The sequence below is a fragment of the Nycticebus coucang genome, chromosome 23, assembly GCF_027406575.1.
Source record: "Nycticebus coucang isolate mNycCou1 chromosome 23, mNycCou1.pri, whole genome shotgun sequence".
NCBI lineage: Eukaryota > Metazoa > Chordata > Mammalia > Primates > Lorisidae > Nycticebus > Nycticebus coucang.
The window spans coordinates 12549478-12568931 of record NC_069802.1 but is presented as its reverse complement, the minus strand read 5'-3'; the positions used below and the strand labels follow the sequence as shown (position 1 = coordinate 12568931).

The 19454-nt window shown below is 41.8% G+C and overlaps 1 protein-coding gene across 13 annotated transcripts in view; it reads right to left on the bottom strand.

Moving 5' to 3' along the window:
* The window catches only part of APBB2 (amyloid beta precursor protein binding family B member 2), a 425552-nt gene that overhangs the window by 185754 nt on the left and 220344 nt on the right, over nucleotides 1–19454 (bottom strand). For 10 of the 13 annotated variants that reach the window (XM_053577899.1, XM_053577898.1, XM_053577900.1 and 7 more), the window contains one exon: nucleotides 4703–5518. In XM_053577899.1, coding sequence (XP_053433874.1) covers nucleotides 4703–5518 — 816 coding nt within the window. Of the gene's footprint in view, nucleotides 1–4702; nucleotides 5519–17358; nucleotides 17428–19454 lie in introns of all 13 variants that reach the window. The other 3 variants (XM_053577905.1, XM_053577904.1, XM_053577906.1) reach the window with 1 other exon arrangement.

Sequence of the window (19454 nt, the reverse complement as noted above, 5' to 3'; positions counted from 1 at the left end):
GTTTTCACTTAATCCTCACAACAGGTCTATGCCAAAAGACTATTATCATCCCATTTTATAAACGAGAGGCTGTGTGAACTGTGCAGATGTGGCAGAGATGGGATTTGAACTCAGGAATGTGGCTCCAGCGTCCAAGCCCTTAAAGATAAGTTAATGGAGCATGAGGCCGACTGCCACACCATCTAGATTTGGTTTTTCTCTGTGCATAAAGCTGCTTTGTACACTTCAGCAATGAACTTAATTTTGAAACAGCTGCTACACAAGATCTATCTAGTTTTATCCTCTTTTATTTTTAAGCCCCAAATTAAACATTAAGTTACACACTGGTACCATTTAAAAATATATACCCTCAAAATATGTCTCAAAATGATGCATTTTTCATAAGTTTTCATGAAGCAAACAAAATGATGTCTCAAAATGATGCATTTTTCATAAGTTTTCATGAAGCAAACATTAAACGCCAAGTGATTACCCGAGAGATGACACATAATCTGACCAACAGGTACTTATCTGAGCCACCGTGCTGACAGGGCCACTGGGGGAGATGCATCTCTGAAAAAACCCTAACTCGATTCCAAGTTCTCATTTTCAAGTACCAAGACACAATCCTTTCTTTAGAACCAAGGTCAAGGCACTCTTCAACTTTTCTGCACTCCTATGAAAACTCAGTAATTTCACAGATGCTTTTCTTTTTCCTAATAGCCTCTTGTTTTCTCAAAGGACAGACAACACAGGAGGAAAAGAGCTACAGCATATTGTATATGTGATTGATTGTGTAAAAAACAGTTACTCAGAAGCTGGAGGGGGCAATTCACAAAGAAAGGGAAATAGAAAGCAGTCAGTCTCTGGGTTGGGCAGTGTATTTTCTTTTACAAATAGCATTCTACCTTGGAAAGGATGCCCCTAAGGTAGAAATGAGTCTGTTCCACTTTTCTAGGCTCCCCAAATTGCAGTGTATAATCTAAAGATAATTGTGTCATGATTTAGTCATAAAACACACACCACTGTGGCTCGGCGCCCATAGCTCAGTGGTTAGTGTGCCAGCCACATACACAGGAGCTGGCAGGTTCAAGTCCAGCCCGGGCCTGCCAAACAACAATGTCAACTACAACCAAAAAATAGCCGGGTGTTGTGGCGGGCGCCTGTAGTCCCAGCTACTTGGGAGGCTGAGGCAAGAGAATCGCTTAAGCCTATGAGTTTGAAGTTGTTGTGAGCTATGATGCCACGGGACTCTACCCAGGGTGACAAAGTGAGACTCTGTCTCAAACAAAAACCAAAAAACACACACATACCACTGTGATGAGTATTTACTTAACACACAGAAAATCAACAGGCAGGTATATGCTTTTTATGTATGTCTGATGGCAGCGTACACTAGTACCTCACAAAATATTTGGTCTCAATTTTTTTTTCAACAGTTAAAATTTGTGTTTATTTTATATATTCTCTCTATACACAGGTACACACACACACCATGTAAAACACACACAATGAACACTAGTTTTACTAAATACAAGTGAAACATACTGTGTTTAATTTAGACGGATCATGATTATTTTAAACAATATGTTTCACTGGAGAGATGAAATGAAAAGAAATACCAATGCTAAGAAAAATGCTTACTTTATTTCACGTGCTAATTCAGGTAGTGTTTATTAGACCGATGTTCTTAAGGGTCTAATGAGGTTTCTTTTCAGTAGGGGTCCACAACTGCCTCTAAGGCGATTCCAAAAGAAGGCTCCCAAAATTATTAATATTACCATTTTGAGGCATTGCAACCTGCTAAACGACATGCATGGATCCCAGAGTGACCACCTGGCAGGCTGCCACAGGTTTGCATGTTAACATTTCAAAAAAACAAAAAACAAAAACAGCTAACATGAACTTTTGAGCACATCTGACCCAAACTCTATCCTTAGACTCTATTCTCATCAAGGGCCACCATCACATTGTCATCCTTACTTTAAAATTCAAAGGTCTTCAAGACCAACTTGGGGAAAGAAAACCAAACACATCCTTTTTAACAGTCAGAAAACTCTAATCTAGTTCACATCCTATGCCAAGCACCGTAACAGGTTCCATGCAGAAACCCACGGAAGAGAGGCCAGGACGTCGAGCAAATGAGGGGCAGGTGGCAGAGCAGGAGGGCCCGAAAGTTGTGAGGTGGAGGGAGGTGACAGGGAGGTGACAGGGAGGTGAACAGGGAGGTGAACACAGGTTTCGAGGGCCACAGGAGGAATGTGCGGCAGGCACAGGTTCAGCTTGAACTTTGTCCTCTCCACAGGCCCTTCCTGACACCAGCGCTTGGAAAGTCAAGGGGCTATGGAGAGAAATATCTAAATGCTCACCCGGGAGGGACCTGCTGGATACATCATGGAGCTTGTGGGCAGTGGAGGAGCACATGTAATACTAAAAAGATTAAAACAGACAAACACACTCATCTCCAACACAGACTCCTAATTGGAAAAAGCCAAGCATTCATGAAACAATGTGAGAAATTTTTATTTTAATTCTAAATATATAACATTAGAGAGAGAAAATAATGAACCCTCATGTACCCAGACCCAGATTTAATGATTAGTAGCTTATGGGCAATTTTCTTTTTTTTAATCCTCTCACCCAATTATTTTGAAGAAAATCCCATACCCAATATATATTATATAAGCATATAATATATATTATACTATTAAATATGTTAATTTTATATTAGGGTACATCTCTAAAAGATAAAAACTCTAATAATATCATTACGTATGTTAATATTTTATATTAGCATATATTTCTAAAAGATAAAAACTCTAATAATACCATTATCACAAAATTTGGGTAAATTTTTAAATTTATTATAAATCAGAGTAATATGACTAAAATGTTTTCTGGAAGGAAATATCAAAACAAAAACAATGTAGTATTGTTGAGCAAAGGAGCTAGAATAAGGGGCAGGGATATCTTAATGGTTCGTTTTCCTATCTCTTAGTTCAGTTAAAATTGGACTACAATGAACCCCTTGTGCCAGGAAGAGCACCAGAAAGGCTGCCCTGACCCAAGGGAGGGAGGGAGCCTTGGTGACGGCATTGAACTCAGCAGGTACAGCCAGACTGGAAGATGCTCAAGGAATCACTTATGTAGATTGGAACACTAGCGGGTGACAATGTCCATCAGCTATGGGACATGAATTCTCTAAATGGGCAAAAAGTAATAGAGAGCTGTGAACTCAGTGACATCACTAAACATAATTACGATTCCAATAATGTGCAGGGCCAGACATTTCTGAGACGAAATGGGCTCATTTCAACCTCCCTACTGTCACATCCAGCGGCACCATGCTGATGAAATCTATCACGTAAAGCACTGCTGGCATTTCAAAGGGCACTTCAAAAACACTTTTTTTTTTTTTCCTTTCAAACAAGTTAATGTTGTAACTCCTTCTCTTTGCCTTATCTTTCCTCCTTGTAATTTATCTGCCCTATACGTTGGGAAAATGTCACTTCCTTCCTTGGTGGCTCTATCTAGTCTATTTGCTGTATCATAGTAACACAGCCCTGGGACCCACTGGGTAGTCACTGGCCTCCTTTGTAGAAATAAGCCTTTATGAGGGCTTGTTTACAATGAATTCAGATAGACAGAGCTGCCACATCTTTCCATCTTATGAGTACAAAAAAAAAAAAAGAGAGAGAGATTAAAAGTAGGTGACTTTTAGGACCCTGATCACTTGTCACATTTTTAACACCTCGGACAAATCCAAAGAGGTTATAAATATAGACAAAAGTGCAGAAAGACAGATCTCGATTATACTAGTTAAAATCCTAAACTTCTGGTGGCGCCTGTGGCTCAAGCTGCTAAGGCGCCAGCCACATACACCAGTGCTGACGGGTTCGAATCCAGCCTGGGCCCACCAAACAATGACGACTACAACCAAAAAATAGCTGGGCATTGTGGCGGGCGCCTGTAGTCCCAGCTACTCAGGAGGCTGAGGCAAGAGAATCGCTTAAACCCAGGAGTTGGAGGTTGCTGTGAGCTGTGACACCAACACACTCTACTCAAGGCAATAGCTTGAGGCTCTGTCTCAAAAAAAAAAAAAAAAAAAAAATCCTAAACTTCTGAATATATTTTACAAGAAATACCATTTTCTCACTTTCGAATATTACTTGAACAAAGCTAATAAAATATTCCCCAGTAAAGGTCAAAAGAAAAATGCCTTTCATGAACAGACAACTAATATTTTAAACTTTTAATTGTTCATGAGCTTGAGCATAAATAAATTCTTCTGAGGACTTTAAAATAGTTGGTTCTCCTAATTGGATTATTAATATATCCTGCCCCAAGAAACTATTTCTTTTATTATTTTGCTTAACAAAACCCAATCTTTCTAGATCATATATAGGAATAGTCTACCTAAATATGGAAATATAATTTCTATATAGATAATGTTTTACCCTACTTAGCACCAAGGACCTATTTATTTTATAAAAATGCTTATCAGAACAACTTGTGACTAATCCAAAATGAAATTAACTTAAAATGTGGTTGAAGAATCTAACAATATTTTCCAGACAAATGGCCTAGTTTTACCCCAAGAAGCACATATTCCTTTATGCATGTAAACAGACATATCTGGAAAGTCTAGACTAGACATTCACTCCATCGATAGTGGAAAACACCAAAAGAAAGTGCCAGTGGAGCCACCCCTTTCCCGGGGTACCTGTTTCGTCCGGGGAGCTGGGGGAGGCACTGTCTTGGGACAACGTCGTCCAGCTGGACTCCTCATCGCTGGGTGCCAAGTTCTGGATCCGATGTAGTGCACAGTCTGTTTTGGCCCCTGTTTTAGGATGATCCTTCTTGGTCTCTGGGCTGGATGACACAGTGGCTACCTGACCGTCCTCGGGGCTGGAGTGGGGTTTGTTTGATTTCTGCAGCAGCAAATCGCCATTGCCCATAATGGTGGGGGCTTGGCTGTGGCCTGGCTGTGACTTCTCTTCTGCAACTCCATGGCAGCTGCCTACATTCTGCTCCAGTTCTCTGGCTGAGGTCTCCAGGTCTGCATAGTAATTTAGGAAGCTCTTAGTTCTCCTGGGCTGGGAGGGTAAAATCTCACAGCCCAAGGAATCCTGCGGATGGGGCTCTTTACCCTCTAACTTCTCAGAAGTTATGTTGATGACTGCGGTGGGGCTCACGTTTTCGTTGGGGTCCTGCTGCCCTTGATCTGCAGCCTTCCGGAGCTGGTTCTCCCCATTTTTCACCAGCTTGATGTTGGCAGAACCATTTCCCAGCAGGGGCTGTGCAGCTGGATCCGAGAGGCCCATTGCTGCCTGGATGTTAGTTAGTGCATATTTTTTCCTGCATTTGGGAGGTGTGCTGTTCTTGGTTTCTGTGTGTTTTATTTCAGCATTCAATAGTTCATTGTGGGAGGAACGGAGATTAAGGGTGTTCGGTGGTGTGGCTGGGCTGTTCCGATTTGCAACGTCTGTGGTTCCGCTGCTGGCCATAAACACTGCCAAGGTGTCAGCACCCGAATCAGCTGGAAAAAAAGAAAACTGGTCATTAGATGCCTGCCATGATTAAACTGTTCAGCACCAGTACCAGTAAACATTCTTACACAGAAAACTGAAAGAAGGCTTCTATTAAATGATATATTCTTGTAGGACTGACCCATTTTGTTCTTTATTTCAAATATCTGTTTATATATCAAATAGGAGACAATTAAGGGCTTACTGTAGATACCTAGAAGCCAATTCATAGAAAAGCTAAGAATTCTGAGGGTCTAAATATTACACAGAACAAAAAAGCATCTCTCTTTTGAATTCATATAAAAGCATTTTCTTCTTGTGGCTGGTCTTCATTTTTCACAACCTTGAAAAATCATCCCCTTTCCAAATTATTTCTACCATGTTTTTATTCTGTAGTTCCTTCAGGCAACACACCCAAAAAAATCTGCTCAAAATTCTTCCAGGGCTTCAGTTTTCTTAATTATTCTGAATGATACACCCTACACCCCAGGTAATTTTTCTCAACCGTGTTTCAAAACTGTGTTCTGAATGTTTAGAAAACCAAATCTCCACTCCAGCTTGCTGATATCTTTGTGAACATTTTTGACCTGGGTTTAGCATTTGCACTAAAGAGAAACAATGAAGAAATAGCTTAATTTCTCAAGAATACACATGCACCCGTACACATGAGACTATTACTAATAATGCAGCCCTTGGCTACAGACAACGTGTCATAACTCCTCAAGAATTCAGAATATATTCCACTGAGTTAAAATACCGACTCAGCTGTGTACAGTCATTGTACCCTTGCAGAACTCCTAGGAAAGTGACAGTTACATTCATCTCAGATATAGTGTGCACCGTTTGTGATTTATTCCATATGTCTCTTTTAGGCTTCAGCCTAGAAGGTTACAAAATTCATCAGCAAGAATTCCTAAGGTTTCAGATTTCTTGGTCTATGAGGAATGACTTCTTTCTTATCTGATGCTTCATCCTCCACAGACGTCAGCGATCTCTACATCAGCAGTACAGGAACCAAAGCACAGTTCCTAACATTCCTGAAATTGCATTCTGACAACTCCTTCTTCCTCCTTCAGGCAAAACAGAGATCTTCAAGGGAGAAGAGGATAAGAATTTCCCAGTTTAGAAGCTTAGAGGTATCTCTCCATCATCAAATACTAGGGTTGGACAATGTTAGAAAAGAGTCATTCATTCTAGAGGCCTCGTGCTCCTAGGAAGCCAGGGCAACATCCACCTGCTCTAGGCAATATCCATGTTTGTAAAGGAGTGACCTCGTGGTCTATAAAGTAGCTAAGGGCTATCACCTAACTGGTTAGACCCCACCCCTGTTTTTGATGTGTAAGGATTCCTGCTTACCCAGCACCCCACCTCAGCTCTTAGGCCTCTTTTTATAGGAACAGAGAATCCGGGGTATCTTTCTTTTAAACAATATTCTCACAATTGAATTTAAAAAAATGTATTACTGTTAGGCTACCAATTTATGAAAAACAATGTTTCGATTTATAATTCAACTCACTCAAGAGTAGGACGTAGTATGGAAAGCCCATGCCTTGAACCCACACGAAGTTTTCTCTGATACACATATCCACAGCAGAGACACACAGAAGAAAGTTATTTTTAGACTCTTGGTTATTTAGGGTGACCTTCTGAGAAAGTGCAAATCTGCTGGCTTCCTGAAAATCATGGCCAAAAATTTCTATGAGGCTATTTTATGATGTTAGTTACTGACCGTATTCTAGCGATGTTATTAGGGAGAAACTTTTATTACTTTATGTCTATAAACGTTTTCAGAAAGAATACTACCAAAACTTCTGGGTGATTATATTTCAATAGCTTTTACCATCCTAAATGTGACAGACAAAACCTCTTAGCCACAGTCTTAGACTTCTGGATCTCAACCCTCTCAGGGGCCTTGTACCTCTCTCTTTGCTGGAAATCACAGAGGGCAGGCAAGGAAAAGAGAATGAATTAGAATAGGACCGTGCAAAATACAAATGGGACAGCTATGAGTACAGTTCTGCACATGCTGCTTTAATATATCAAAGCCTGAACACAGTTTGAGTAACGTCTCGTACCTTAAATAATGGTATTATGTGGAGGCAAAATAAAAGGTTTAGTCCTAGAACTAAGGCAGACAAGCTATCCCATGAAGCATACGGGCAACTTCACGAGTTAATATGTCAGCTAGAAAGTCCTTGAGCTCAAAAGGGCCATGAAGGAGCTAGAGGTTAGCAAAATCCTAGAAAGATCAAGGCCACAGAAAAGCAGCGCTGAATGTGACAGGCAATGTCATAAGGGTTACGGGCACCATCCTCACATCAGAGAGTCAAAGGCTCAAGGCCTGCTGAGCGACTTACAAGCTGAGTGTAGTGGGATCCATCACCCTCAGTTTCCTTGTCTGAAAAATGGGAATAATAATAGTACTTGGTTGATGTGAAGATTCCAAGGAGACATGCCTGCCGACTTGAGCATGGTCTAGAACAAATGTGAGTTCCTGGTCCACGCCACAGGGCTGCCTGCTGAGGCACTCGGATTCATCCTCACCCTATTTGGTCCTAACATTTGACGTGGCCTCATTGCAGGGACACACGCACAGAGTAAACAGACCAATAGGAAGGAACAAAGAAGCTGGGCCTACAAGGGTTTAAATATGGGAAAAAAGTACAATCCTCAAGTTTAAGGAGAAGGAGGTTTGTGTTTCTTTTTAAATAAATGAAAATCTTATAATTTTTTCTTAAACTCTCTAATATTTAGCTGTTTACTTTGGAATCAAAAGGCCTAAAAAATATACCAAATTAGTTTTTTCTTTTCTTCTTTTTTTTTTTTTTGAGACAAGAGTTTCACTGTGTCACTCAGGGTAGAGTGCTATGGTGTCACAGCTCACAGCAACCTCAAACTCTTGGGCTCAACTGATCCTCTTGCCTCAGCCTCCTAAATAGCTGGGACCACAGGCACCCGTCACAATGCTCGGCTATTTTTTGGTTGCAGCCGTCATTGTTGTTTGGCGGGTCTCGGCTGGACTTGAACCCTCCAGCTCAGGTGTATGTGGCTGGCGCCTTAGCTGCTTGAGCCACAGGCGCCGAACCTAAAACCAAACTCTTAACATAGCAGATAAGTCGCTTCAACTCTGCATTTCCTTGCCACAATATGGAGATGATTATACCCGTATATCTACAACTCACTGAGCTTTGTTAGGGACTAAAAGACCGTCACACATTTAACACGAAGGCTGGCGTATTGTAAGAGCTCAAAACATGTTAGGCTTTAGTATCTATTATCTCACCCTCCTTCCCTGCATACTCTGTGTCTGACCACCAGCACTCAGGCCACCGTTAATGTCAGGTACTGTGCTAGAAATGGGGAAACCAAGACACAAAAAGTCACCGAAATCACACCGGATGGAGGATGGCAGTGCAGAGGAGGAAGTGGTCTTCTCACTTCAGGCTGGAGAGGATCTGAAGGGAACAGAGGTGGACTATCTCCAGGGAGCCTGAGCAGATGAAAACTCAGTAAAGGAGAGGTGGAGGAGACGCAGGGCCTGTGGCCAGGCAGAGTCCCTACGAGGCATGCTCTGAGACTCTGGCCTCAACCCCAGGCAGCTGGATGCTGAGTGTGTATGGAGAACGTTTGTGCAGAAGTTGGGCATCTTTCCTCACCGCATTTTAATTCTGTGGCATTAAAAAAGCAATGCAAACTAGGCGATTAAGACATCGGGTCACAAGAGGGACTTTACCTTAACAATTGCAATCAGGGTAACCTGGCTTATTGTACCCTCAATGAATCCCCAACAATAAAAAAAAAAAATATATATATATATATAAAAATTTCACATTCAATAGATATATAGTGAGTTTTTATCTAGGTCTTGATTTTGTAGTGCAGATCCCAGAGTTGTGAATAAGTAGTTCTTAATTATTTTATGTAATTAAAATAATTCCAGGCCATCTATCTTTCATCACATGTCGACATCAAGATGATAAGTTTTACAAATTCTTGCTGCAATATTAATCTGAGAGACGGTAAAAGATGTTATAGCATATCTATACGTTATCCTCATACATTTATACCTATCACGTGTAAAGAAATACACAAAGGGACAATGGTTTTTGCATTTGAAATAAAGTACAAATTTAAATTAAAAAAAAAAAAAAAAAGACATCGGGTCACAGAGAAAGCTGCAACAGAGGTGCACAGGGGCATCTCCCTTACCAACCACACAGGAAGGCTGGCCTCATCTCCAGGCTCCTCCTGGCTGGCAGCAGAGTGGACTCTGCCACTTACCAAAGAAGAGCAAGACCAGGCGGGAGGTTCTTGCAGGAGGCAGCCAGGGGAGTTCGGGGTGGGCAGGAGCGACTGGGGTACGGAGCAGGAAGGAAAGCCTCACGCTCTTGCTGCCGTAGTTCCCGCTCTGTCACTCATCTCCTGACCAGGGCAAGGTGAGGTTCTCATTAGCTCCCTCACACACTGAGTTCGAAGCGAGCATCAAAGGCAGCCTGGTGAATGGACTGAAGGGAAGGTCACTGGTGACTTCTGCCACATCAGCTTCAGGAGAAGGGCAGCGGGACCCTTCGGGAACGTCACTAAGAACAACGTGGGGGCAAATAGGACAGTGGCTAGAGGATGATCCAGGGCTGTGGGCAGGAATTTTAAATTTACGATGAGAGTCTTAGCCATGTTGTATTGTTTATAGGCAGTGAGAGCAGAAGACAAAGACAAAGAAGTGGAAACACAAGAGAAGGACGGACCGACAAGGCAGAGTCCAGGTGATGAGAGAAGAGACGGGGACCACAGCAGGTGGAGACAGTCAGCCCTGCCCAAGATAAGGGACGTGTCGCCCCAGGTGGGAGGAGAGGCAGGAAGCATGGGGACAGACACACACGTCACAAAGCTGGGGAAAAGCAAATTTTTCATGAAGATGAAGTCCTCCCCTGACGGAAGGCAGTCTAGGGGGTGACCTAGCAGGGGGTCGCAGAGAAGGGTGCTCAGGCCAACAGGTGAAATGCACGCTGGGATCTGGCCTGCAGCAGGAAGTACAGGAACGAGCCGGGGAAGCAGAGACAATGGAGCAGGCCGCAGGGGTCAGAGGGCTCAGAGAGGTTGAGAAACGGGCACGAAGGGAACGAGAAACTGTTTTCAACCCTGGCCCCGAGTGAGAACCACGCGGGAGATTTTTAAAAAGTATAGGCCCCTAGGCCTCACCCCAAAGATACATCCAAAGGTTCTTATTCAATTACCCTCAAGAAATTAAAATGTTCTTCGGGTGACTCTAACGTGTGGCCAAAGCTGAGAACCACTGGGATAAGGGAGTGAGAGACGAGAAAGAATAAGATGTTACACATCTGAGTTAATTTCAGAGGCAACTGCCATCTTCCTCAACCCTGCACATTCATATTCTCAGCTTCCTTCCCTCTGTCCACCAGATTTCTGCTCCTCTTGTAAGACTCAGGATAGATCTCTACTCTTTTGGAAGCCTAGGGTTCCTTCTTTTAGATTTCCACACCTTCACAAACATATCACCATTACAGCATCACTCACTGTTTTACATCTACTATTCACCCGTTTGATTTTCCCCCTGTGCCAACCAGCACGCTGGCCAAGCACATGGTGGGCACGCGATAAATGTTTGTAGACTAAATCCTTGCATCAAATGAAACAATTCAGTGTTTCATTAACATCTCAAGAAAAGTTTCCATAAAATGTCTAGAGAAAATTTCTGCATTTCTTATTGAAGACTGAAAGGAGACCACCATTACTGCCCAAATAGTTAAGTCGACAGGAAATTCATTTTTCCTTTCCTTGAAAAAGCTAATAAAGCTAATGATATAAGAAAAGGAAAAGGATCGGGTGGCACCTGTGGCGCAGTGAGCAGGGCACCGGCCCCATATACTGAGGGTGGCGGGTTCGAACCTGGCCCCCAGCCAAACTGCAACAAAAAAATAGCCGGGCATTGTGGCGGGCGCCTGTAGTCCCAGCTACTTGGGAGCCAGACGCAAGAGAATCGCCTAAGCCCAGGAGCTGGAGGTTGCTGTGAGCTGTGTGACGCCACGGCGCTCTACCAAGGGCAATAAAATGAAACTGTCTCTACAAAAAAAAAAGGAAAAGGATGACTAATAACCAGTTATCTCAGCTTTCACTCCATGGACAAGAGTTAAAAGAAAATCCTTCAATATAATGTCTAGACCTCAGTCTCAGTTCAAGGAAATTCTTGCCCAACGCTGCCATGTCTCCCTTGAGAGAAAGGACTGGTTAGAGTCAAAGGTCTATGCTTTGTGATCCAGGGCAGACTAGTGTAAGTCTCTGTCAGACACGAGAGCTCCTCTGCTGCAATCAATCATTTAGCAGTTCAATGATCTCTATTCTCTTTGCTCCAAGAAGCCCAAGAAGCCCAAGAAGCCCAGGAAGCCCAGCGGGACTGTGCTCCCTGCACACACATGCCCGCTGGGTGTCTCTGCAGCTACCATCATCCAGTTCTGGGCCTGCCTCTGGTCCTCACTTCCTCATACATAATAGCATCATTAACAAAAACAGACAGAAGAGAATTAAGTAGAATGGGAAATAGCAACATAATAACATGTAAAATTATGGAGAAAAACCAATACTCTGTAGATACAAAAACAAAAGAATGGCTCTCTTCCTCTCTTGCTCCCAGGCCCCACCCCCTTTTTTGATTTCTCTAGTCTACATGCAGGATATTTTTGCCTGCTTTCCCCACTCCTGAAGCTATACTGGGACTCTAATCAAATATTTATTAAGCAGAAAAATTCCATTTTTCTTTGCCTCATGTGATTTTAGTACAGAGTCTAGAAAAAAGAACACTTGGTTCTCTATAAATTGAAGGGAGGGGAATTAAATCCACTTGAAAACATGAGCTAGGTTTGAACTGACAACTCCTGACATTTACATTCTTCTAGATTCCCAGACTGGACACCCCTGACTGGGCCTTCAGGAATTTCTAATCCAGCCAAGTCCTACCAACATTTTCAAGTTTGTCGACATCATTTGAACGTGTTTCTCCAATACATCAAGTTCCCTTTCCTGACCAACTCCATGCCTGAAGGTCAGAGTTGAGTGAACAGAATAAGCAAAGTTAATAAGGAGTGAAAAAGCAAAATGCCAGGTACCATGATGGTTGGTCTCCTGGGTTTCTGGCGGGGGACTGGGCCTCCACTGATTTTGCCATCGCCTCCACCTCTATTCATCATGCGGCTTTGAGTGTGACTTATGAAGATCCCACATCAATTCGAGAGGATCAATTCCCATTCCAGACGTAGGCTTCAGTTCAGATTTAAGAGTGTGACAAGAGCTAATATGACCACTGCCGTCGCTCCCCAGCAGGCATGATGGGGAAACATCTGTGACAGCCTGGCACGTATTTCCTCCTTTTCTGTTAAAAGCCCCACAAATTTTCTTGCAGAATTAGCCTTCCCTACACCCATTCATTCACCTGACAGATATTTTTTGCATACTTCTGTGTGCCAGACATCCCTCCAAGCACTGAGGACAGAGCAGTGAGCAAAACTGACGAAGTCAAAGTACCTATAGTGCTAATACCCCAGGGGTTGACCCATGGGTTTTGGGAGGATATGACCGCACCCTTTGAGGGGGACACATGGCCATGACACAGCCAATTAAAGCAGCAAATCTCCACAGCTTTGGTGGCTGTTTTAAGGAAAAGCATGGGACCCACACAAAGCCAATCGGGAGACTTTTGTTAGAATGGTAAGAAGAGGGGCTTGCTTTTCTCTTTTACTTGAATTAGAAGATTTAAGCCTAGAGCTCGAAGGGGTCACCATGAAAAGACGACCTGGCTTAAGCATGAATCTAACAAATAAGAAAGCAATGTCTAGGCAGCGCCTGTGGCTCAAAGGAGTAGGGCGCTGGCCCCATATGCTGGAGGTAGTGGGTTCAAACCCAGCCCTGGCCAAAAACGGCAAAAAAAAAAGAAAGAAAGAAAGAAAGCAGAGCCCAGAGCCAGAGAAAAAGCAAGCAAGCCCTAATGACTGAATCCCTAAAATAGGCCAAGCCTGGAATATGACACCTCTGGGCTTCTTGGGTCAAATCCATTTATTCATTTATTTATTTTGCTTAAGCCACTTTGAGCGGAGTTTTCTTTGTTTTGTGACTAAGAAAGTGTTTTTACAAAGCCTAAACAAAATGAGATAAGCCAGGATCACTTTAATTCCTTAGTTTCTTAAACCCACAACTCAGCCTACATCCTAGTACAAACCTGTGCTGGATCCGTGGTGCCTCGAGGCTCCTCTCTTCCCCATTTCCCTTTTCTGAGACCTCCAGCCTTTTGTCAAAGGAAGAGCTTGTCAGTAATGATGGGAAACTCTTCCCTCTTCAGTAACCTGCTCTCTCCCTCTGCTCCCGGGACATGCCTCTAAGATTGGAAATGGACAAATGGGCCTAAGGAAGCCCAGTGTCTGCCTCATTCTGAAAGGAAAATTCTCATTTTCTTCATTTTTGTTTTTCTGCCGTACAATTTTATATCCAGGGAGGACGTTAACAGAGAAACTGCTACCCTGAAGAATGCTGCCTTTTGAACTAGACCTCAGAGCATTACGGAAATGAAATAAACTCAGATTTTTTTTTTTCCTGTTAGGAAGGGGAGGCAAAATAAAACTGGTTTCCTGAAATTACTTATGAAAGCAAACTTTCAACGTGACAAAAATGATAAGAACTTCTCTGTGAATGAAAGAGACAAAAGTGATTAGACAGCTGCTTGGGTCACAGAGCCAGGGAGGTTGCAGGATGAGAACCTGGTAAGATTCTAACAAGGAGAGCAGCTTCACACAGCTGATTCTCCCAGATACAGGGGAGATTCAACACGTGAGGGTTTCCCCTGCCCCATTCAACTTGCTTGAATTAGCCATTTCACAATGTATGCATATTTCAAAACAACTTGCTGTGCAGGATAAATACATATAATCTTTATTTGTCAATTATAAAAAAAAAAGTATACATTGTAAACAATTACATATTTCAAAACAACATGTTGTACATGATAAATATATTTAATCTTTGTCAATTGTAAAAAAAAAAAATCAGCTTGGGTGTTGAGAAAGCATAAATTATTTATAACACAAACTCACAATAGCTGGGGTAGGCAGAGGCCCTACATGAGCATGGGTTAGGGATGAGGACAGAGGGTTGGGGAAGGCTTCTCACAAGAGGAAGAGTTGAGCTGGGTCTTGAAGGCCTGGCAAGGAGCCCACCAGTGGACCAGAACAACAAGGCACTCCAGACAGGGCAAAGCTTGGCACTTCCAACATCACACCTGGCAGATGTGATGAATGGTTATTCAGAACACACAGCACAGGAAACGTGTGTATTCAGATAAGAATTAAAACATTTGAAGAAGTCACCTTTGGAAGTCACATGCTTATTCTAAGTCTATGTTCTCTGTTCAATTTCTTCCTTTCTTCTTACTTTTAGAGAGAGGGTATCTCGATGTTGCCCAGGCTGGCGTACCTGGCACACTACAGACCCAATCTCCTGGGCTCAGGTGATCCTCCTGCTTCAGCCTCTTGCACAGCTGGGTCTACAGATGTGCCCCACCGCGCCTGGCTCTCTTCTCTGCTCGGTTTCTAAGCTGTGTTCATTCTTTATTAAAGCCTAAATGTCACCTGAAGATTAATTTTCTTATTTTAACAGAGCCCTAGATTTTTATAGTCATGTCTGATGAGTATGGTCAATGATCTAGGTTGGGAATATTGGTTTATGTGAAAAAAAGTAGGTGAGCTATGAAGTGTCACATATTTTCTTGAGTAATAAACTGGGCCTCAATTCTAGGCGAAAAAAATATTAAGCACAAGCAGAAATGAGACAGCTACATTACCATTAACAGGGGCTAAGACCTGCTGGGAAGGGCTTCCTGAACTTAATCTTGAAGGGTCAACAGGAGTTTTAGAGGCACATGACAGTATTAATTCTGGTATGTTTGTTTTGTAAAAGGCTCCCTGAAGTCACAGCTGTTGAGAGTTAGAAGAAGGGTTTAGAGGCTTATCTCATCCCACTTCTGGGTCAGACCCTGCTACACTAGTTGCCATCTGAATTTTCAAGTAAATAAACAAAAGGGGGCTGGAATAAGATCTTCCACTGAACTAAGAATACTGCTTTCCTTGTAAAATGTGTTACATGTTATACCAATACATGAGCATAGGAGCTGTCATTTAAAAACCATGCTAGATAACTCCTTCAGCATCTTATATAACTGCCAAAGAATAAAGCAATTTGGGTACCAAAAAGAAGAAAGAAACCATCCCAAAACAAAGAAACAAAGTACAGGAAAAATAAGAGCTTTCTACAAGTTACTCTATTATTCACCTCCAGTGATGGGTGATTCAGAGGAACACACATCATTTTATGTTTGCCAACTTCATTCTTTTAATGTTTCCTTAATAAGTCTATCTTGCAATGCAACATACGATTTTAAAAGCTAAAGGATCCCTACAAAACTTATTCCCAATATTCAAAACATATTTTTGAAAAGGACACATGTTAGAGGCTGGGTATGGTGGCTCACACCTGTAATCCCAGAGCTCTGGGAGGCCAAGGCAGGTGGATTGCTTAAGCTCACAAGTTCAAGACCAGCCTGAGCAAGAGAGAGACTCCCCATCTCTACTAAAAATAGCTGGGCGTTGTGGTGGGTGCCTGTAGTCCCAGCTATTCAGGAGGCTGAGGCAAGAGAATCACTTGAGCACAAGAGTTTGAGGTTGCTGTGAGCTATGACACCACAGCACTCTACCGATGGTGACGAAGTGAGACTCTATCTCAAAAAAGGAAAAAAAAGGACACACGTATTTGTCCTGATTTTTCTAAAATTAATATGCCTATCCGGTATGTATTGATAAAGAAAATCTATACCCTCCCCAGATCATCACGTATGATTAAGTGGCCTCTCAGAAGCAGCTCGAAGTTCCTAGTTCTCCTGCCTCTGAACTCAGGTTTGTCATATTGCTTTTGGCTATTTTTTATAAAAGGATATTTTTTCTTGCCACTCATATACCCTCCACTGAGCTTGGTGTTTATTATGATTTTAGTTCTTTGTTGAAATGTAACATGCAAAGTGACACACCTGAATAAAACAGAAAAAAGCTTGAACATACTTAATAATAAGATTAATTTTAAAATTCAGAGACTTTAAATATCTATTTGTCCATGGTTAAACCTACTGATTTTAAGAAACAGAACTTGCTGAGTGTATCCTAATAAACATGGAATGTATCCAGATCTATCTGCCACTTGCAGTCCAATACAATTTTTAACTTGAAATGTCAAGGCAATTGCTTTTTCCTTATTATATTACTGTGAGGCTAGGAATTAAATCCCACACCATGTTATGTATATAAATATTAGAATCTATCATGAGACCAAGAAAGAGACATACTATAAAATTAAAGCAGTTTTTCTAAGGCCTGAAATTAATTAGCATTAGACCTAAGAATACTTAATGGGGGTTCTGTCCTAAATGAATTCTACAACCTGAGACTATCTCACAGAGACAACACCAAAACCTGGTCATTTGTCCACATTTAAATAGTTCACAAGCTACAATGTACAATGCTACATGATAAAATGTGACAGTTTCAAGTTCCCAGTTCAGTGAACTAAAATATTTTTACATAATAACATAAGTTGTCATGCAAATTATTAGACAAATACGGGAGTCCAACAGATGCTTCTAATTAAGATTCGTTTTTCTATTACATTAGTGAAGAACAATGAAAATCAAAACCATAATTAGCAAGTCATAAGTTTAACATTAAACGATGGTCTATCATTTTTTTCCCTAAGTTTTAATATTCAACTGCTTCTCTGCATTGAAATATGCGAAAACGTATCTGACCTGGAAGTACTTCTGACATGGATCACTGGACGTCAGCAATGATGCAGGAAATGGGTTATAATTTGAAATCTAAAAAAAAAAGGGGGGGGATCATTTGAGAAATTAAAACCCCAAATAACAAAGCATAGAAGGAAAAAAGCATAACAGTGAATATCCCTCCCAATGCTGTCAAAAACAATAAACAAGTCTTGGCAGAAAGAGTGCAAATTTTTGTTCATTTATAGTTGGTCATACCACTTTTGATTGAAATTTGAATTCCTGCTTACCCACATTTCCCACAAATATTCATTGAGGTTTTTCCCCATGCCAGGCCTAAACTATCTGTCTCAAGTTTCCAATGATTTTTCTCATTAAATACAAACACAATTCAGAAGCTGCTGAGAAAAAAAAAACTGGTCCATTTTGCCACATAAAAATAAAAACCTTCTGTCTGGGTGGGAGGGTAGATGCTAGAGATCCAGTAAAGACAAAAATAAATTTTTTTAAAAATTACCCCCATGGATGACGTAAAAGGGCCATTTTCCTTTATATAGAAAGAGTTCCTTGAAATCATTAAGAAGAATATGCTCAAGCCTATAGCAAAATGAGCAAAGAGCAGGAACCAGTCCCAAGAGAAACGCAAATGTCCACTAAAGATAAATAACTAACCTCACTCAAGACTTTAAAAAGAACGCCTTGAAAAGTTCACAAGGACTAACTGGACGGATTAAGAAGCTTGATGACACACAATGTAAGGCAAGGACACTGGGATAGGAATACTCGCTGGTGGGAATAAAGGCTGGAAAAGCCCTTTGGAAGGCCACTGGTAAATACCTCGGCAGATGTGGACGGCATGAACTCCATTTCCACTCCCAAGAATTTATTTTATAGAGAAACTCATACAGATTCTACTGTTCTAAAATGAAAGATCAGTATGACCTAACTGCTCAGTGGACAGCTGGTCCATTAAGTTCCAGGACATCCATACACGGAGGTACCACACCGTGGTTAGGGGATCCGTTGTACAAGAAGAACTCTACTGGTACCACTGTGACATGATCTACTTTGGGTAAAATTTTTATTTATTTATTTCGTTATTTAGTTTTTGTTAATCAGGCCCATTTAAAGGCACGTGTTTTTCTTTCATGTGTTTTTGAGTAAAATTTTTAAAAATATGCACATACATATATGTGCAAACACATCCAGGGGTACACTCACACACAGTTGTATTTACAAAAAAAATTCCTTTTTTTTAGACAGTGTCTCACTCTGTTGCCTTGAGTAGAGTGCTGTGGAGCCATCATAGCTCACGGCAACCTCAAACTCTTGGGCTCAAGGGATCCTCTTACCTCAGCCACCCTAGTAGTTGGGGCTACAGGCACCCGCTACAACGCCTGGCTAGTTTTTCTATTTTTAGTAGAGACAGGGTCTCAATTTTACTCAGGCGGGTCTTGAACTCCTAAGTTCAGGTGACCCACCCGCCTCAGACTCCCAGAGTGCTAGGATTATAGGCGTGAACCATCCCGCCCCTCCAGAATTGTGATATTTAAGAAACATTAGTCCTCAGCCTCTAGGAGTGCTAGGATTATAGGAGTGAGCCACCACATCAAGCCACAAAGAAAAATTCTTTCTGGGCAGGGCCTGTGGCTCAAGGAGTAGGGCACCGGCCCCATATATTGGGGGTGGCGGGTTCGAACCCAGCCCTGGCCAAAACTGCACAAAAAAATTTTCTTTTCTTTTTCTTTTTTTTTTGAGACAGAGTCTCACTTTCTTGTCCCTGGTAGAGTGCCATGATGTCATAACTCATAGCAAGCTCAATTTCTTGGGCTCAAGCAATCCTCTTGCTTTAACCTCCTGAGTAGCTCGGACAACAGGCACCCACTGCAACACCCAGCTATTTTTGGACATGGGGTCTCACTCTTGCTCAGGCTGGGTTTTTTTTTTTTTTAATTAAATCATGCTGTGTACATTAATGCGATCATGGGGCACCATACACTAGTTTTATAGACCATTTGACACATTTTCACCACACTAGATAACATAGCCTTCCTGGCATTTTCTTAGTTATCGTGTTAAGACATTTACATTATACATTTACTAAGTTTCCCACATACCCT